The sequence below is a fragment of the Narcine bancroftii genome, chromosome 4 (assembly GCF_036971445.1).
Source record: "Narcine bancroftii isolate sNarBan1 chromosome 4, sNarBan1.hap1, whole genome shotgun sequence".
NCBI classification, from domain to species: domain Eukaryota; kingdom Metazoa; phylum Chordata; class Chondrichthyes; order Torpediniformes; family Narcinidae; genus Narcine; species Narcine bancroftii.
In genome coordinates, this window is record NC_091472.1 from 182,985,294 (window position 1) to 183,006,900 (window position 21,607).

The 21,607-nt window shown below is 41.6% G+C and overlaps 2 protein-coding genes and 1 long non-coding RNA gene across 3 annotated transcripts in view; 1 reads left to right on the forward strand and 2 right to left on the reverse strand.

Moving 5' to 3' along the window:
- cfap73 (cilia and flagella associated protein 73) overlaps positions 1-4,425 on the reverse strand; it is a 55,272-nt gene extending 50,847 nt beyond the window's left edge. Inside the window, exon 1 of the mRNA XM_069933197.1 lies at positions 4,200-4,425. Within this exon, the coding sequence (XP_069789298.1) occupies positions 4,200-4,255 (56 nt within the window). The 5' untranslated portion in view covers positions 4,256-4,425. The remainder of the gene's footprint in view (positions 1-4,199) is intronic.
- LOC138761299 (uncharacterized) overlaps positions 1-21,607 on the forward strand; it is a 217,453-nt gene that overhangs the window by 173,341 nt on the left and 22,505 nt on the right. The gene's annotated exons all lie outside the window — the stretch shown is intronic.
- Positions 6,611-21,607, reverse strand: part of nipsnap1 (nipsnap homolog 1 (C. elegans)) — a 56,059-nt gene continuing 41,062 nt past the window's right edge. Inside the window, exons 8-10 of the mRNA XM_069933194.1 lie at positions 20,871-20,965; positions 15,859-15,942; positions 6,611-7,733 (exon numbers count right to left, since the gene is read on the reverse strand). Coding sequence (XP_069789295.1) covers positions 7,669-7,733; positions 15,859-15,942; positions 20,871-20,965 — 244 coding nt within the window. The 3' untranslated portion in view covers positions 6,611-7,668. The remainder of the gene's footprint in view (positions 7,734-15,858; positions 15,943-20,870; positions 20,966-21,607) is intronic.

Consider the following 21,607-nt stretch of genomic DNA (forward strand, 5'->3'; position numbering starts at 1 on the left):
CATAAATTGGAATTAACTGGTAGTTAAATTCGCTAATTCTTCAGTATTGAAAAATGATCCTTTATGACATTTAAATTTTAGCATGAATTTTAATCAATATTGGTCAGTGACTGAAGTGGGAAGTCGTGATTTATGAAATTATCTCTGGTCTCTACTCTCCCACTCCCTGCACTTCTCCCAACATTCAGGAGCTGGCACACAGTCCCTGCCTTTTCCATGTTACTCATCTACTATTACTTTAACTGCTTGCATCAAAATGTTAGCCTTTGCTTTCTGCTTATCCTCAGGTGTCTGGACAAATGCTTTTTGTGTGATCTGTAGAAGCTGGGTTATTCCCTGCTCATGCCAATTTTCTGTCTTTTGTAATTTTCTCTTAATGTCTGGGGCTGAGTTGGTAACAAAACCTGTTAGTACCAATTGTTCCCCTGCTGGGGATTCTATGTCGAGACCCCCATATTGTATATATATTTGGTCCCAAAAATTGGTCTAACTGTTCAGCACATCCCTGGGGATCTTCTATCAGGGAGGTCAGTTCTTTCTTAAAGTTACACACTTCAGTACTGGTCAGGGGCACATTTACAAAACCGAGACCCTCTCCCATGGGAACTTCCCACAGTGGTCTCATCCAATTGGTTTCTAGCTTATTAGGTCTGGGTTCCTGCTCCCTGGGAAATGAATCAAAGGGTTCTGCCCTTTCTTCCTGAAGAGTCTCACGCTGTTCTGAATTAAAGTTACCTCTCTCTCCTGCCAACAGAGGTGGTAATCGAGTGCTTTGTGAGCAAGTTATCATACCACTCCTGCTCTCTTCTCTCTTCTCTAGTGGTGGGGGAGGTGGGGAAGGTGCAGAAGGGTAGGTCATAGGAGGGGAAGGAAAGATGGGAGCCGGCATAGGAGGAACATAGGGTGCAGGGAGGGAATGTAACACATCCCAACCCTGTGATTCAGGGACAAGAGGTTCCTCCTCTCTCTTATCCCTGGATTCTTTCTCATTCAAAACCAGCTGTTCAATGGATCCCTTGAGCCAGCAGGCTGCATATTCCCTGCTCTCAACATTGTCTGGCTGGTTTTGATAGAGCCATAAGTTCAAAGCTTCACACATCCATTCATCCTCGGATCCGAATTTTGGCCAGTACACGGAGCTCCCTTTAACCGGGTATCCCACCCATTCATTACAACAATACCTGACCGTCGTCAGTTTGTCTTTACCGCGGGTCTTTCCTGTGCCCCACTCAGATAACATCATCCCAAGCGGGCTGTACGTAGCTATCTGGTGGTCACGTCCTGTGTCAGGACTCTCATCTCTACTGCCCGCTATTCCCATACTTAGGAACAAGTAAAATACTCTTACCGAGTTCTGGCAGTACTGCTCTAGCGCGCGTCCTTCCGCCGTTTGTTCTCAATGCCTCTTCTCGGATATCACTCGCTTCTTCCACTGACCAGCCACCCGTCGCCCGTGAGTCCAGCTGAATCAGCCGGGGTGCACCTACTCTCGTCGTCGGGGTACTCTGTCAGTGGAGGGAGTGTGATCCCGGACGAGCCCCCATTTGTTAGGAATTAAAGTACCTTTAAAGAAATTGCTCGAGACAAAAATTGAGAACAAAGAACATTTATTACTACAACAATGCAAAGTTGGGTGCTTCCCCTTACCCTGGGAATACACACACATACTGGGGCTCACCCAACTTTTATACAGTCAATTTCAGTATCAGAATGCCCTCCCCCTTACATTCTTCTGCCCCCTGGATGGGTTTGGCATAGGTAATTCTTCCTGCCTACGTGCAGTTTCAGTACACTTGGAGGACCAGGGGGTATCCTGTGGGTGCCCCATCATGTCATTGTCCTTATTCACACCTTCCTGATTCTCTGGGCTACAGTCTCTTAATATGCAGAGTTGACTCATTCTATCTAGGGTTGGCTAATTTCATATGTATAAATCTGTGTATGGTTAGCTAATTAGAAATGTATGACTTGGTACTTCTGTCCAGGGCTAGGAGACCCTTATCTGATCCAGACTACCTCAACTTCCTACATTCTATTGTACCTTACCATTCCTTATCTTAGTCCTATGGTCTTGTCACAAAGGATAGAAGATTCTTATGTTAATCGTGCTGACTCTGCTTTCCTGCATCCTAAGCCCCAAACTTATCCTGTTTGAACTGGTTTCAGCCATTTTACTGATGAACTTTAGTTTCTTCCATGTTCATAATTTTAGGTCAATTTTCCCATCTCTCACAATAGGAAGTTGATAATGCGGGGGGGGGGGGGGGTGGGGGGGGCAGCTCGATTTAAAATTGCGCCTCCACTCCACACCACCCCCCTACCCTCTGTCCAGCACACTGGGGGGGGGGGGGTGTGAGGCTTACCTACCATGAACATTCATGAGCCACCGCCACGCTTCCACAGCTGTCACTTCGAGCATCGCTGTCACACTGCCCCCCTCACTGCGCATGTGCCAGCCAGCAGCGCACGGCCTGCAGACCCCAGGACGTTGCTTTAACAGGTAAGTTCCATTTCTGTCCCTTAATTTGCCCTCCATTTGGGGGTGTAGGGCCTAAACCCAAAAATGGAGGAAAAATTAACATCTGTCTCGTGGTGGCACTGGAGCTCAAGAGCTGGACTGTCCAGCTTAAAATCGGACATTTGGCTACCGCCCCTCCCTGTCCAGCCCTCCCCCCAGCTCCCCACAACCCCCACCTAGCACTGGGATTCCATGTCTGTGGGTCGATGAGGGACCACAGGGATTGACGGTCTAAAGTGTTTGGGGATCAATGCTGAAAGAGACAAGGTTTTCCACATAGCTAGGTCTTCTCAGTCACCACTTCCTAAGTCGGACCCTTGTAAGTCGGGGACTATCTGTATATGTGTTTACAACAAACCACACATGTAATTGTAAATGTTGCCAACAAGTTCACCAATTACTGGCTAATAAATGTTTGCTTTATGCCTCTGTAGCTATTTGACCATCAGCCCTCACTTTTAATATTATTAGTCTGAGGTCATAAAAAGTCAGCTTCATGCAGAATACTAATCCTTGGTGTCTTGTTCTTGAACTCTCAACAGATAGTGACATATATATTCAAAGCTTTACTTGCTCTACTGAAATTGGTTTCTATTCATCCAGGTTCTCAAAATGAAGCTCTATTTTAAAAAAAAACTAACTGCTGACATGGAGGAAAAGTCCAATGAAAATTCAAACACAGAACCAGACTTAAGTGAAATTAAACAGAACGCCAGAACTAATGAACAGATCAGGCAGCATTTTTTTAGATAGAGACATACAACATGGTAATAGGCCCTTCCGGCCCATGAGCTCACGCTGCACAATTACACCCAATTGACCTCCAACACCTGCACATTTTGAAGGGTGGTAGGAAATTGAAGCACCCAGAGGAAACCCACCCAGACGCAGGGAGAACATACAATCTCCTTACAGGTAGTAAGGGCTCGGGCCCCAAAAGTTAGTTATGCATCTTTATCTTTGCTATATAAAGTACATTGTTTGACCTGCTGAGTTTCTCCAGCATTGTGTTTTTACCTTTGTACATGCATTAATGATTTTGTTTGACTTGAAGCTGAAATGTGCAAAGGTTAGAAGTTAAAATGAACAAAAAAAAAGTAAAGAATAGAGTGTTATTTCTAATTAAAATCCCAAGTCTAAGTTAAAGAAAATGCAAAGAAGAGTGGGTCCCGGAGGTAGACCAGAAGCATAGAATCCTCCCTCCACCTCTCTCCCTGGGCTTCCCCAGTGATTGGGTGAACCCTAGGCTTTGGTAGTGCCAAGCTGGGCCCCTTGATTCACTGAACTGTGGCCTGACCAAGTGCAACAATCCAAGATCCCAGTCAAATGGCCAACTTCTCTCATCACCCCGCCAACTTTTAAACAATGTCATATTGCAACAAAAAAAAAAGCACGACCGTTCTTATTTTGAACTCTCACTGTTCCAAGCTTTGCATCTACCTGCAAGGCTTCCCCAACCATGAAGTTGCCACATGGGCAAGGCCAAAAGAAGCCAAAATTGGCTGGACCAGGGCCCCAGTTCCTACAAATACCAGATGTCCAAATCATCATTTTGAAAGGGCGCTCATGCTCACTTGCAATCCATAGAAAATTTACAAGTTAAAATGTCCAACAAGCTGCGACTTTAAAACCCCCATCAATCCAGGTGGAAAGTTACCAAACAAAATTGCATTGGACTTACACAAGGAATTTATCTTCGAAGAAGGTTGCAAAGTAGTCCTTCAATTTTTTTTCCATTTCTTTTTTTCTCTCTCCACCCCTGTTTTGCTCACTTTGAGGCAGCTGCAGCCAAAGCTCCGGCCCAGATGCTGAGGTTCCGTATATGTGTTTCACCCGGCTCAGGTTACCATAGGGACGGCGCGGCTCGTTACTGGGGCAACGTGAGACGCCCTCTCGTGGACAAAGGCATCGCCTCACTCATGCAACAAATTGAGCGCAATTCCTCGCATCCACGGTAACCCTCAGCCAAACGTAGCCAGTGGGGCAATTGCTCCCAGCTGGACGAGGCAACTTCTGACACTTGTCCTCTCAGTTTGAGTGAACGGGCGAATGGATTTTGTTTTTTTTTTAAATATAAAGAGGGTTTGAAAGGCACTGAGAGGGTGTAGAGAAGAGTCACTTAGCAAGTGCAGTATGAAATTAGGAAGGTAAATGGACCACTGGCCGACGGGCTCAGAGTGCAAAGGTACATCTTTCTCTCATTACATGGGAACCAATTGTGCACAAGTAGATGAGATTATTATCTGCTCATTATTGTGTTTATGTGTGTGCACCTTGGTCTAGGCTCCAGAGACATACTGTTCAGTCTGGTTGTTTTATGTACAGACAGGTGATAATGAACTTGATCTCATTGCCTTGGGATGTGAGTTTCACTGATTGATTCTTGGGATGGGGTTTAACCTGTAAGAAATAAAGCATATTAACCATATACTTTGAAGACTGATCTCATTTAAAATATTGCAAGACTCTTACAGGGCTCAGGGACAACGCCTCTCCTGGCTGAGGTATCCAGAATCGGGTGTCACATTTGTAAAGCAAGGGATGAGGATAGAGTAGTGAATTTAGGATCCTTTACTCAGGAGGGGTGTGGAGGTTCAGTCACTAAACAGGGTGGACAATGCAGTTACACTAACCGCTGTAAGTGCTTTTGGGACTGGGGTTTGACTCCCGCGCTGTACGCTCTTCCCCGTATCTGCGTGGATTACCTCCGGCCATTCCAGTTTCCTCTCGCCCTTCAGTATAATTGGGCGGCAAGGACTCGTGGGGACACTGTGCTATATGCCTAAGTTTAAAATATAAAAAGATCTAAAATTTAAACTATATATACATTTCTAGATCTTAATGGAAATAAAGGGATTATGCAGTTAACACAGGAATGTTGAGTTCCAGTTGAAGTAATAGATAATCCATGGCCTTATTGATGAGCAAGGACAATGGCACATTTCTACTTCTATTCCTTTTATCCTTGCGGTGTGAATGTAGAACCGAGCGGAGTGTCCCAATTTAGAAAGATTTTGGAAATTAAAAAAAAATCTTTGTCAATGATTTTTAAGAATAAAGAACCATGCCCTTTAATAGCCTTGTTTGGATTTTCTAGTGAACCGGATCTACTTGTGTCTGCATCTCAAGAGAAAATTTTAGCTTTTAGCGTAAGAACAATTTTAGTGAAATGGAAAGATGAATCTTCACCTAATCACACACGGTGGTTACATGATGTAATGTCCCATTTAAGTTTGGAGAAAATTAGATACAACATTGTAGATAGAAAGTTTTAATTTGAAAGGGGCCATTCCATAGAATACTATCATGTTTGGCAGATTTAAGTAATTTGGATACTCCGGCGATTCTCTGTCTGGTTTCTGAAGGTTGCTATTCGACTCATATCATTTTCTTTTCTACAAGGAAATCTTAATTGGAGGGAGGGGGTAGATTAGATTTAGTTTTTTTTTTCTTTTCCTTTTTATTCCTTCTTGAGATTAACTGATTATATATGGGTTTAATTATGGTTGTCCTAGATCATTTTATCACATTAGATATTACTCTGTGTTAGGACCAAGGCTTGCTACATAGTAACTCATTTGGTTTCTATCCAGAATTATCTTTTTAAGAAATAATGTTGAATCAACAAATATAGATGAATTTGAATTCCAGTTATATTAATTTGTGGTATCTAAATGATATGACATGCCTTTTTGCTATATTAGAAGACTTTGTATGTAGGATTTATATGTTAAACTCAATAAAAATATTTTTGAAATGAATTGAGGAAAATAAATGTCTAGAAATGTACAAGAAGAAATAAGAAATGTTTGGATGTGCAGAAGTGCAATTGAGTATAAATACAAGATTGAATACCATATTGAGAAGTTTAAAAAAAGAAAAATCAAATAGAAATATCAGTAGAAGCAAAGCAATTCAGATTTGATAAATTTGGTTACTAGCACACCATAAAACCCATATGTGATGCAAACTTATGACGTTAAAATGCAAGAATGTTCATGATAAAGCATGAGATGTTACTATCTCCTCCAAATAAAAAATAATTGCTCCATTGAATGCCATTGCTCTGAAAAATTAAGCTTACAAAATATCTCAAAATGTATACTTTTAATTAGTTACATAATTAAAATTTGTACATTTTAAAAAATACATCACACACATCAATCACAAAAATTAACAGCACGGTCAAAACTTCACCTTAAACAGATTGTGAAATATTCAAGATTCTTTCAATAACTGATGCATTAAAACCATATTCTATAACATTAGAAAATCACTCCAAATACAGCATCAGTTACATAAGCAGCTTCAATTAGAATAAAAAATGTTCCTTGACTTATTGCAGCACTAAGTTTCGGCAACTTCAGCCAGTGTGTGTGCCTTATTTTTCAGTAGTTTGGTTTTCCGATGTCAACACCTGGAATCATCGAATATTAATCATTTTACCTACCGGGAAGATAGATTTGTAGAAAATATCCATTAAAAAAGCGAATATATCAAGGAATTAAGGAAAGTGTAAGAGGATTAATATTGCAGGACATTGACATCACTTAAAGTACCACAGATTCCAAGATTACCTATTTGAATTATGACATTCTTTAAGAATTTTAGTACAAAGGTTCCCTTAAAGTAAGCAAGACTTTCACTTTCTTGCTGGAAAAAAAAATGCTAGTAGAATTTCAAAATAAATGTGAAAAGTACCAGTGATCATCTACATTACATATTGTCTCTAGAGATACATAAATGGCCACACTTAGTGAATGTTAACAGCAAATAATATCAAATCTTCAGTTTATCTATGTACCAATATTGATTCATTGGAACATGAAAAAAATTATTTCACTGTAACAATAATTTATAACTAATCTGGAGTATTCTTAAATGGGATTTAATTATTCATTTGCTGGATAGTCCTTGTCCTGGGATCACCCATTATCAACAGGCTGGCTTTTCCCAATGACATAATAATAATAATGTGATTTATTTAAAGTGCAACCCACTACCATACATCTCGTAAACATTAGTCTTTCACAAGAGCGGTTACATATCTGTTGATGGCTAAGATTTGAGGAAACACTGATGACTTCATCGAATTTGTGCAGCCTTCACATCCAACTGGAATGCAAGCTCCCAAATGAAGGAAGAGATCATCATTGTAAAGTGGAGACTTTAAGTGGAATCATTATCCTTGATTCCATGTACCGAATCAATGGAACTGTAAGGAATGAGGAAAAGGTAATTATCCATTTCATCACATAACATTAATGCAACATTTATTCTTTGCCATTTGGTATATTGTGTGTGAAATCCAGAAAGATACCAGATTGATTTAGGTGAGGGAAATGTCGGAGCCTTGAAACTAAGCAGAACCAAATAAGGTGAAACAATCTGAGTTAATGCAAGTTAAAAATTGATGTTGTCTGGATCCATTTGTCCTGAATAACAACTTGTTTAATTTCCAGCCCACTATCAATTCTACTACTGCTGATCCACCAGGTTCCAGCAGCAGCCAGCATTCATCTGGTCCACAAGGGCCCATGATATTGGGGAAATGTGTTGGAATGGTTTGAAGTTAAAATACAAGAATGCTGGAGGAACTCAGCTGGTCTCCCCACGTCCAAAGGAGGTAAAGATATATATACCAGTATTTTGGGCCTGATCCCTTCTTCAAGGTTGAGCAGAGCAGGCAGGTGTATGAATTGGAGGAACATCTGTATTCCATCTGGGCACACCCCCAACCAGATGGCATTAGCATTGACTTCTCCGGTTTCCATTAGCCTCCCCCCTCCCTCAAACCCCTGTCTCTTCCCTTCCCCAATCCCCTTTTCTCCTTTCCTCTAGCTCTGTTTTTCTCTCTCTCTTCCCTTCTCCCTGTCTCCTTTACTTCAACTCTGCATTCACAAAGCCACTCCTTCAGCTGATCAATCCTCACCTTCCCTCTCCTGTCCTCCAATTATTACCTTCTGACTGTTGGCTCGTGCCTTCTCTCCTCGCCCCCCCCCCCCCCACCCACCCTTTCTTCCCTTCTCCTCAGACTTTTTATTCAGGCTCCTGTTTGCTCTTTACTTATTCATACCTTGAAGAAGAGCTCAGGCCGAAACTGTTGGTTCCATCATCTTTACTTCCTATGGACGCTATGAGACCTGCTGAATTCTACCAGCATTCTTGTGTTTTTACTACAATCACAGGGTCTGCAGACTTTTGTGTTTGACGAGAATGTTTTTTTTTTGTTTTTTTTTAATTTTTATTTTTCACACCATAAACCACATTAACCATGATACATACATTTTCCTTTTCAAATATAGACGAGAATGGTTTGAAGATTAGGTCATTCACAAAGAATTCGAATAAAGTGTTTTTCAGGCTGTTCAAAGGTAACTAGTGAACTGTTCAAAAGATCACCTCTTTGTCCTCAATTATTTACAATTACTTGGATGAGGAGCAGTGTGTCAGGTCTCCAGTTTGCCAATGACACAAAAGTAGATGGGAGAGTACATTACAAGAAGTTCATTTGTACCTGTAACTCAATAGATTCCGTGAATTGGTGAAAGCATGGCAAATGGGAGTTGAATGTGGGCAAGTGTGAGGTCATGCACTTTGGCAAGAAACCTAAAGGCAGACTATTTCAGATTGTTCACGAAATGGAGAAAGATTGCACATGAGTGAACTATAGAGGATTACAAAATGTTAGTAATCAGATGCAGTAGGTAGATAGGAAGGCAGATGGGACAGTGGTCTCTATTGGAATAGGGTTGAAAGTTAGAAATGGGGAACTATTGTTAGAATTGTACAGGATAGTGGCAAGGCCACATCTGGAATAATGTCTAGTATTGGTTCCCTTGTTTAAGAAAGTATATACAGTAAAAATCCTAAAATCTGGACTGCTTATTGATTGGGTCGGTCCAGATTTCTTGTTCAATGCACACATCTCGATGCACTTACGCAAAAGCCGAGAGTTTTCAAGAAGTCTAGATTCTTGGGTGATCTGAATTTCTGGCATCTGGATTTTGGATTTTTACTGTACTGGCATTGGAGGCTGTTCAAAATATTTACTGGGATAATTCCAAGAAGAGGATTGTACTTTTATGAGTAGGTTAAAGAAATAATATCCATATTCTTTGGTCTTTAGAAAAATGAAGAGTGAACTTATTGAAATTATACAAGAACCTGTATACTGAGATGTTTCTACATTGGAAAAATCCTGAATTATGGGTTAAGGAAACATGAAAGTCTCCATATGGCAGACATTAACAAAGCAGGACCATGTTTCGAGCCCATTCTGCCTGCGAAGGCTGAGAGAAGTGTAGGTGAAGCCTCTGTATCATAGTATCTCAGCAGCCAGCTCTTGAGGGTTTAATGCAAGGAGATCTATTGCAGTAACCAAAGAATTTTGCTACATAGCTGTACTGTCAGAGAACGGCATAGATCACTCTCCAAAAGAGTGGCAGCAGTACAGAACAATACGAAGGCCAGAAATCTGTGAGAGATTGTCAGCTTGACTTGACTGCGTGGAAAAGCAGTCCAGGCACAGATGCGAGGCTGTACTTGGCAGATCGCACATCTCAGGGTGGGGAAAAAAGAATGCAGATAGTGTCATCCCTTTAAATAGTAGTTTCAGGGTAACAAGATGAGTGAAACATGGTTGTTCTGTAAATAAGTGCTTTTCACATCAAAATATGGGGGGGGGGGGGTGTATTGCACTATCACTGGTTTAAAGGATAAAGATTTCAAGTGATAATAGGATGTTGAATTTCCCAAAGGGCCCCGAGAGGCTCAGAAATTGCAGCAATCTACTTTCAGTGAAGCCGATTTTGCATGGTACTGCTTATTTTTGGAGTTGTGCAAAGGAAGTTTGAGCCCAATATCTTTAAAAAAAATGAAACCATAAAACTCTGAACTGAACAGAGAGTGACCAAAAGTTTAGTCAAACATTTTGGTTTTAAAATTTGGCATCTGTCAAATTCAAAGTTCTCATCTTTATATTCAAATCTATCTCTGGCCTTAAAAAAAACAGAAATGCTGGAGGAGCTCAGCTGGTCTTGCAGCATTCATAGGGAGTAAATATATATTACTGACGTTTTGGGCATGAGCCCTTCTTCAACGAATAAGCAAAGAACAGGGAGGTGTCAGAATAAAGACTGAAGACTGACCGGGGGAGGAGTCCAGATCAACAAAGGTGTTAATGGGATATGATAAGAGGTGAGAATTGATTTTGGCTCTGTGAAAGGAGATAGAGGGAAAAGTACAGAGAGAGAGAGAGAGAGAGCACTGGGAGAAAGGTGAAAGGGGAAAGAAGAAGGGGGGGAGCTGATGGAAACCAGAGAAGTCGATGTCAATGCCATCCAGTTGGAGGGTGCCCAGACTGAAGATGAGGTGTGGTTTCTCCACTTTGAGGGTGGTCTCCGTCTGGCAGTGCACAAGGCCATGGACAGACATGTCAGCAAGGGAATGGGACATGGAACTGAAATGGGTGGCCACTGCGAGATCCACAGTATTGTGGAGGACAGAGCTGAGGTGCTCAACGAAGCAATCTCCCAATTTGTACCAGGTCTCTCTGATATAGAGGAGACCACAAAATGAGCAACAGACATAGAAGATGACCCCTGCAGCTTCACGTGAAATGTTACTAATGTTTGTTCGCTTGAAGTGAAGATAGTGAGCAGCAAGGATGATAGGCAGGTGGTGGGACAAAATAATAGTCAGAGGGATGACAGAAACGCAGTGCATTCAAAACTGATCTGAGGGTATTATACTTAAATGCACACAGCATTAGAAACCAGGTGGATGATCTTGCTGTAGAGCTACAGGTTCGAGGGTACGATACTGAGGGGGTGGTATTGGCTCTGCTGGTAAGCAACAAAAATATTAAATCATTGGAAAGAGGGACATGGGGTCAGAAAAGGTAGAAGCCTTATGGGTTGAGTTAAGGAACGGTAAAGGTAAAAGAAAACTAATGGCACTTAATGTATATACAGGCCCCCAAACAGCAGCCAGGATGTGGACTACAAAATACAAATGGAAATAGATAAGGCATGTCAGAAGGACCATGCTACAATAATCATGGGAAATTTTAACATGAAATTGAAAAAATCAGGTCAGTAAAGGATCTCAGGAGAAGTTGGTGGAAAGCTAACTGGATGGCTTTTTGGAGCAGCCTGTTGATGAGCTCACCAGGGGATCGGCTGTTCTGGACTGGGTGCTGTGTAATGAACCAGAGGTGATTAGAGAGCTAAAGATAAAGGAACCCTGAGGAGGGGGTGATCACAATATGATTGAGTGAAATTTGAAAAGGAGATGCTAGAGTCTGATGTGTTGGGATTTCAGTGGAGTAAAGGAAATTACAGTTGCATGAGAGGAGAATTGGCCAAAGTCAATAGGAAAAGCACACTAATGGGAAGACAGCAGATCAGAAATGAGGAGCATGCAGGACACATAAATACCAAGAAGAAAGAAATTTGTGAATATAATTTTGAGAAAATTGTGGCTGATGAGGGAAGTTAAATCCGAAGTAAGAGCAAAAGGAAGCAAAAATAAGTGGAAAGATAGAGGACTGGGAAACTTTTAAAAATTTAGAGAAGAAGGTGATTAGGAAGGGAAAGATGAATTATGAAAGAATTTTATCAACTAATATCAAAGAGGATACTAAAAGCTTTTTTAAATACATAAAGAATAAAGTAGACATAGAAAATGACACTAGAGAAATTGTAATGGGAGACAAGGATTCGGCAAAGGAACTGAATGAATATTTTAGATCAGTCTTCATTGTGGAAGACATTAGTAGCGTTCTGAACTCTCATAGCTCTCTGGGAAGAAAAGTGAGTGTCATCAAGATCACAAGAGAGAAGTACTTGGAAAGTTAAATAGTCTTTAATTAAAAAAAAATTAGACATACAGACCAGTTCAGCCCAAGAGCTCGTGGTCATTTACACCCCATTAACTTACATTCACATTATATGTTTTTTGAACAGTGGGAAGAAACTGGACCCCCCCCAGGGAAAACCCATGCAGACACGGGGAGAACATACAAACTCCTTATAGACAGCGAGGGATTCAAACCCCAGTCTGGACCTGTCCCGATCACTGGTGCTTTAAAAGTTTTGCACTAACCACCATGCCAATTGTGGTAGGTAAGTCTCCCGAACCAGATGGAATGCACCATTGGGTTCTGATGGTGGTAGCTGTAGAAATTCTGGAAGCACTGGTAACGATCTTTCTGGAGTCAATTGAGTCTAGCATGATTTTGATAGACTGGAGGATTGTGAATGCCACTCTGCAGTTTAAGAAGGGAGCGAGGTAGCAGAACAGAAATTATAGACCTATTAGCCTGACATCGGTGTTTGGGAAGCAGTTGGAGTCGATTGTCAAGGATGAGGTTATGGAGGTGCATGAAAAGATAGGCCCAAATCATCATGGTTTCCTTAAAGAAAAATCATGCCTGACAAACCAATTGCAATTTTTTGAAGAGATCACAAGTAGAATAGTCAGAGGAGATGCAGTGGATGTTGTGAATTTGGACTTTCAAAAGGCCTTTGACAAGGTGGCATACATAAGGCTGCTAAACAAAATGAGAGCTCATGGACTTACAGGAAGGATACTAGCATGGGTAGAGCATTGGCTTATTAACAAGAAACAGAGAATTAGAATAGAGGGATCCTATTCTGGTTGACTACCAGCTACCAATGGTGTTTCAAAGGGTCAGTGTTGGCACTGCTTCTTTTTATGTTGTATATACATGATTTGGATCATGGAATAGATGGGTTTTGCAGATGATACCAAAATATATGGTAGAGTGGGTGATGCAGAGGATAGTGAAAGGCTTCAGATAAACTTGGATGGATTAGGAGATGGGTAAAGAGGTGGAACTTGAAATATAATGTTGTAAAGTGTATAGTCATACACTTTGGTAGAAGAAATAGAAGGGCAGACTATTATTTAGATGGGGAGAAAATTCAAAATTCAAAATTCCAAGGTGTAAAGGGACTTGTGCAGGATCCCCTAATCTCCCAGATTGAGTCAGTGGTGAAGACAGGGAATGCAATGTTAGCATTCATTTCTAGAGGATTAGCATATAAGAGAAGGGATGTAATGTTGAGACACTACAAAGCACTGGCGAGGCCTCACTTGGAGTACTGTGTACAGTTTTCGGTGCCTTATTTGAGAAGACATGCTGGCATTGGAGAGGGTTCAGAGAAGATTTACGAGAATTATACCAGGAATGATAGGGTTAGTATATGAGGAATAATTGTCTGCTCTTGGACTGTACTCATTGGAGTACAGAAGGATGAGGGGGGGGAACCTTAGAGGTCTTTCAAATGCTGAAAGGCCTGGACAGAGTAGATATGGCAAGCATGGTTCCCATGGTAGGGGAATCTAGGACAAGAGGGCACAATGCAGGATAAAAGGGCATAAATTTAAAACAGAAATGAGGAAGCATTTCTTTAGTCAGAGGGTCATCAGTTTGTGGAACCTGTTGCCGGAGACGGCTGTGGAATAAGGTCATTGGGTACATTGAAGGCAGAGATTGACAGGTATTTGATTAGTCAGGGAATCAAGGGTTATGGGGAGGAAACCGGGGAGTGGGGCTGAGTGGGTGGATGGATCAGTTAAATGATTAGAATGGCAGAGCAGACTCGATGGGCCAATAGGCCTACTTCTGCTCCAATATCTTGTAATCTTGTGAAAGACAAGTTTGAAAAGAACTGATAAATGTCCCTGGGAAAAGGAACAAGTAACATATTTATTTCTCCAAATGTTACTGTTCAAAAATACTTGCCTTGAATTTCAAAAACACCCACAGAGTTGTCCACCTGCACAGTAACAGCAGTTTCAGTTGTTGCAACCAACCAGTGGTTCTCAACCTTTCTCTTTCCACTCACATCCCACTTTAAGTAATCCCTGTGCCATCGGTGCTCTGTGATTAGTAAGGGATTGCTTAAGATGGTATGTGGGTGGAAAGAAAAAGTTTGAAAACCACTGTTTTAATCATACTTAATTGACTTGTTATGTGCACAGTTTCATCACTCCAAAGGAAATGGGGCAATGACAATTTTTCTCAAGCAAATATTTCAGTAACAATTGGGTCCAGAGCAGTGATTCTAAACCTTCCCTTCCCACTCACACACCACCTTAAGCAATCCCTTACTAATCACAGAGCACCAATGGCACTGGGATTACTTAAAGTGGTATGAGAATGAAAAGAAAAAGGTTGAGAACCACTGAACTAACACTCAGTGCAGCCAAGGCTCCAGGTGTGGGGCATTATAAAATTGGCATAGCAAAGAGTATGGGGGCTTCCTCTGGAAGCCTGAAGGGGTGCAGACTGTCAGTAAAGTGCTGCCTGTGCTGAGCTGAAACCTCCTTCAGAACATGCTGTTGCAAAGCGAGTAATATGGTTAAAACAATATTGGTCTGAGTCTGGCCAAAGACAGGCCCTCTTTTGAACAAACCAGACATTTCTGTTGACAAGACTCCAAAAGAATATTGCATCGGGTATGACATCATTACCTACATGTACAATGCAGTAAATGCATTTTCTGCACAATTCTCAACAGGAAGGGCCCAACTTTCTGGCAAGTTGCAATTTGACCCAGAAGCCATTGTAACAATGCTCCTCTCAAATCAATTAAAAAAAAAATCTGCATTCTGATGAAAAACTGTGCAACTCCATCAACCTTCTTGGCAGATGAGTGCACCTTACTGGTACACTTCTAGAAAGCTGCAATGTTGGTGATGGAAATCAAACCACTTGCATTTACACATGAGGCTATACATACAAGATTAAAGTATTCAAGGTCAGAGTTCTGATGGGGGTAGATTTGAAAATGGGGGCACAGTACCCAAGGGACCCATTTAAAGTGGAATCTGGGCCAGGATTCATCTCAGCTGAATCGCAACTTCTTGTAACCAATGTGGTTTTTTTTAAAGCACATGACAGCTTAACTGTTGCCTTGCAGAACATTAGTTCTGAAGCTCCACAGAGGAGCTGTAATTATCCCTTGACCATCTCCTGCTGACTGCAAAGAGCATCTGAGCGTCAAAAGAAAATTAAATTAGGCAACAGTGTCCAATGATCAATGCAGGATGAACTGGTAGTTATCATTATACAGTACACCACTGCCCCTTTTTCTGATGTTTAGTTACAAATGCACATGTACTACAACCATGTGCAAGGAAATCTTTGGTGTATTATGAATGAAAATTAATTTCAATTTTTCTGTGATTTTTCCCCTTATTTTATCAGAAGCACCCAAAGGATTTTTTAATAATACTTGCACTTGTTGGTTGTTTCTCAATATTGTGGTAGTTCTCAGCAAATGGTCAATAAACAGGCTGTAGGTTACCTGTATAATAGACACACTCATCCCATCCCGCCTTCTGCCAGGCTGCGTTCCTTGTTTCATGCCTGGACTCGAGATCTTTGTAGGCTAGGAATGATTAACAACACAGAATAAAGAATATAAATATAATTTGTTCATTGGTCACATCACTTCAATTTTGAAGATTTTTTTGTGTGAGGAAATAAGGAATAACAGCTTCCACAGGACCCATGATCAGGTGGTGGAATGAAGGAACTATTTATAATTTTTTTTTTATTATCTGAAATGCCCAATGTGCAAATCTGAAACAATGTCCTTTAAAGGGGAGAAAAAAAAAACAGCCGGAGGAACTCAATGGGTTGCGCAGCATCTGTGGGGGTGGAATTGTTGACATTTTGGGTCGAGGCCCTTCACCAGGACTGTACCCCATCTCTCCCCTTCTGGTCATTTGTGTCTCATTTTCTGTAGAGTGCGTCAAAAGAACCAAAGACTTGTTGATCCAAACCAAGGCTTTTATTAACTAAAAGACTGGAGCATATTACACGTAGGTCAACCAGTCCAGAATGACCTGGTCTGGCTAGGAGCAATCCTTTAAGACCTGCCAGTAGGCGTGGCTACGCTCTCAGCCAATCAGAGTCATCCTACACTACAATCTGTACATATACACATTGGTGATAGAATCTGTACTATCACATTTTCAAAAAGGAATTAGTCATGGAGGGACTTGCAGGCTTGAGCGGAGGGCAGAATCAACTGGTTTCAAAGTTAGCACAGGCACGGTGGCCAAATTACTTTGTTTCCTGCTGCATGGCCTACAACAGGTTGAATACCTCATATCCGAAATGCCTGGGACCAAAAGTGTTTCTGATTTTGGGTTTTTTTTTTTGATTTTGGAACAATAAAACGAAGCAGTACAGTAGCATCAGCCGAATACCCGTATCAGTGGTTAAACAGCAACGACGACAGGCTTTTTAAGCGCCTCAAATGGAAAATTCGCATGAAATAATGTTTAGTGCCTACCAAAAAAAAACTTGATCTCTGCCTACAAAAGAAGATAAATGCAGCACCAAACACTAGAAATTCTTTTTTAAAAAATTTTCACACTATGAACCATATTGACCAAAATACACATAAACATTTCCCTCTTGAATATACAGTGTCATTTTCTCCCCTTTCCCCCCCTCCCTTCCCTCCCTCCTTCATCCCCCCTCCCCACCCACTCAACATTCAACATATATGATACATTAAACCTATTAAACAAATAAACAAAAAACCCAGAGATCTTTCTTCTAAGTAATATAAGATTTGGATGGAGCACAAAAAAGATTTATTATGATAGCCTTAGCTGTAGTAAAAAAATGTATTATGTCAACCTGGAAATTAGAAGAGAGCCTGAGAATACAGCAATGGTACATAGAAATGAATAAATGTATTCCATTGGAAAAAATAACATATAATTTAAGAAATAACATCACAGTATTTGAACAAATTTGGGAACCGTACATGGAACACAACAGAGAAGTTCTGCCACGGACCTCCACTGCCTTAAATGACAGAAGGAGAAGAAGACGAAATGAACTGACCCAGTATGTAAAAGTAGAAATTCTCCTTGATGGCTTTTTCAAATGTTTCCTCCAGTATCATCTCCTCATTAACAATGGTTTTTGTCAAAGAAGTTTCTCTTCGATTTTATCAACTGGCATGATTTCTTGGACTGTTATGAATGCACGTTGCTCTAGACCACACATGTCAAACTCTGGCCCACAGGCCAAATTTGGCCCGCGATATAATTATATTTGGCCCGCAAGATCATTTCAAAAATGTATTAGAAGTGGCCCGCCCTGCAGCGAGAGCCGATGCTGTTTTTTGGTAATGTCACCCCCACCATCCTCCCCCTTCATTGCACATCCTTCCCCACCCCCTAACTATCCCCTCCCCCCTAAAACCACCCCCTTAAAAGATGGCCAGAATATTCTCAAAAAGGAATCCAGAATGGTAAAGTTCCACAAACCTTCTGCTGGGAATCCTAATAACACCCGGGCATCAGATCCACGGGATGTGGAGGGAGCAAGAGTGTTGCAGGTTGACCGTGCAAACTTTGAGAACGGGGAAAACAAAATTGTAACACGAGAAGTCTGTCAATGTCATCAGCCGGCAAGCCAGTTGGAAGGCTCCCCGCACAACCAGTCACTTCTCCCACCTGTCGAGCGGTGCGGTGGACATGGCAGGCTGTGCACAGCCCCCGCTGTTCCGCAAAGGCTGATCGGCAGCGCGCTGGGCCTGAGTGGGTGGGTAAGCAGGGGTGGGCAGAGGGTGTAGGTGAGGAGTAATGGGCAGGGGAAGTTATGGTGGTGCAAGGGGCAGTTAGAGGGAGGGATGAGTAGAAGGAGGGGTGGATAGGGAAGAGGCAAAAGGGGAGGGGCAGGGCGAGTAGGGGAGGGGTGATTAGAGGTGAGAGACGGGTAGAGGGAGGAACAGGTTGAGGGGAGAGGCAGTAGAGGGGCGTGTATAGGGGTGAGTAGAGGTTGGGTAAAGGACTGGTCAAGTAGAGGGATGGTGGGTCGAGGGTGAATAGAGGCCTAGAGCCTGAGGAGTGAGCAGGAAATGCTGAGTCCTGATGCAGGCCAAAATGGACACAGCCTGTGAATGCTGACTACATCTCCACAGGGACCAAATATGTTTCCCTCAGGTCAAGCAAAGGGTGAACTTGAGCTACCTACTCCTGACCTGTAACATTATCCTCCTAAAGTTATATCCTAAAGTTTAACATTACATATGTTGAAAGAAGAGAAAACATGCAGATGTTGTTGAAAATTTTCAATAAATATTTAGTTCGGCCCTCGACTTAGTCCAAGTTTTTAATTTTGGCCCTCCGTGAATTTGAGTTTGACACCCCTGCTCTTGACCTTTAATAAGTCCATCACCGATTTTCTCTTTGTTGTCTATAGGCACTTTTTCTGCAGTCATCTTCATTACGATCACCTTGATTTAGAACAATTTTGGCTATTTCGCCATCGGTCAGTGAATGAACAACTGGAGCCTCATTAATGACGTTAAAAACTTCTTCGATATCTACTTCTTCCAGCTTACTGACGGACTCTGAAAGCCTCTATTTTTTTTTGCATAGGTACGGAGGTCAGACAACATTTTGTTTTCTCACTTGACATATGGAATCGTTCAAAATTACCATCTTACATCCTCACTGAGCATAGTTGGAGGCCAGAGGTTGTGCCAGGCATGTACAACTGTGTCTTTAGTCACTGTGATCCAAGCACTGGCCACAGCATATTCGGCATCCTTTATACTAAATTCCTTTTGGAAACCCACCACACCCAAGCCTCTGTCAGCATGTTGTTCAAGAAAGTGTTTTTACATTCGCTCTTCATTGATCCAAGGATACCTTGGTCAGGTGGCTGAATTAATAAAGTCACATTTGGGGGAAAGTACATGGGCATAAACATTATTTTCAATGAGAATTTCAGCTGGAGGATGAGCAGAACAGTTGTTGAGGACTAACAAATGTTTCCAGTCGTCATCCAGTCCAGCTTCCCTGCAGTGAGCACGAACTGCTGATACAAAATGTTTGTGAAACCAATCAGAAAAGGTACTCCTGGTGACCCATGCCTTTTTGTTTTGCACAATGGACTGGTAAGAAATTCACTCCTTTAAAACAACAAGGACACAAGCTTTTGCCTATCACAGCAAGTTTACACTTGTGCGTGCCTGCTGTGTTAGCACATCCCAGCACTCTTTTTCTGTCCTTGGCATCCTTAATTCCTGAAGTGGCTGTCTCATCAGCTGTAGTCAGTGTCTTTCTCGGGCAATAACACCAAAACAGTGATGCTTCATCAGCATTATAGACTTTCTTTGGCATCAGATTGTCATCAATGAATTTCTCAGCTGCTTGGTGATCACCAGGAGCTTTATTACCACAAATCTTTAAAAATTGAATGCTGTATCTTTTCTTAAATTTATTCAACCAGCCTGTTGAATTTTCAGTTCATCATGATAGAACTTTGCTTGTTTCATGATCAGCAAACCATTAAGTGGCATGTGTTCACTGTGACACTGACGAATCCACTCCATCAATACACAATTGAGATCTTCTCTTTTAGTTGTATGCAATGTTTTCATATTTTTCATTAACTCCATTCATCAGTTTCAGCAGATAAATTCAACAGTTTATCCTTCTGTTTCTTTAAGTCATATATGGTGGTCCTTCCAACACTGTACTCTTCTGTAGGGCATTCCGCACTTACACCGCTGTCCAGTTTCTCCAACAGCTTGACTTTCGGTGCTATAGATAAATATAAACACTTCCTCCTTTTCTTATTACTGTTACTCCAAGGGGTATGTGCAGGCCTTTTTGACATTTTCAACTATATCTTTGCACCAAACTGGCGCCAACAGGATGTGAAGTGGATGAGGTTGACAAGGTCATAGCGGGTGCCTGAGGGAGCCCTGATGTAGTTGTCTATATACTGGAGGAAGAGTTGGAGGGTCTTGCCTGTGTAGGCTTGCTCCACAAAGCCTAAAAACAAGCAGGCATAGCTGTGCGTACCCATGGCTACTCATTTGATTTGGAGGAAGTGGGATGAGTTGAAGGAGAAGTTATTTAAGTGAGGACAAGTTCTACCAGATGGAGGAGGATGGTGGTAGAGGATGTCTGGATGGGTCTTGGGTCCAGCAAGAAGCAAAATGCTTTCAGACCTTCTGTGTGGAGGATAGAGGTATAAAAGGATTGAACATCCATCGTGAAGATGAGGCGGTCCGGTTCAGGGAATCTAAAGTCGTCGAGGAGATGGAGGGCATGTGAGGTGTGGCGGATGTAGGTGAGGAGGGACTGGACCAGGGGAGAAAGGATAAAGTCAAAGTAAGATTAAATGAGTTCCAGAAGGAGGTGTGCATTTAAATTTACTGCTCAAGTATACTGCATCTGGACATTTGTTCAGCTAATCCACAATATGTCTGGAAAGCAAATGGAAAATATAACTCAAACATCCATAGACTATTGTAAGATATTTCATGTAACGTACCCCAAATGTGATGCACCACATAGAGGTCCCCAACCAGTGAAAAGAATCCTCCAACAGCTTCATTGTTTTCTTGGCGGAATCGAATAGCTCGGGCCCTGAGAACAATCATTAAAATTATTTGAAACAAAATCAATGTTGTTTTAACTTTGGCCTGCCCTCAGATTGATTGTTGGGAATTATGTTATGAAAAACTTGGCAAGGAAACTGATTTCTTTATTCTGGGAACACCATCAATCGAGCCTAATGACTCAGCATGCCGTGAGTCAGGAAGCGACATTATGAAACAGGAGGACGAGTCAAAGGACATGCAAGCAGAAGGTCAACTCAGGGTATGGATTCAACAATGCTGCACTCCACCCAATCCCTATGATACTATTTTTCTCCACCAACTCCTTACTTCCAAATGTCATTTTTATGGAATGACCATTTACAGATAGTACAAGAGATGATCATTTATTAAGTTTTAAGTTAAATTTTTTAAATTTAGACATGACATGATAACAGGCCCTTTTGGACCATGTGCCCCAATTGACCTACAACTCCGGTACATTGTGAAGGGTGGGAGGAAACTGGAGCACCAGGAGGAAATCCATGCAGATGCTGGAATAACGTACTATGACAGAATATGTTGTGTTTTATATTGTATATAGGTATGTTTTGGGGAGATAAATTAGTGCAGGATTTTTAGTGTAGGTCACATACAAACACTTCAAAACAGATCTCATTTAAAATACTGG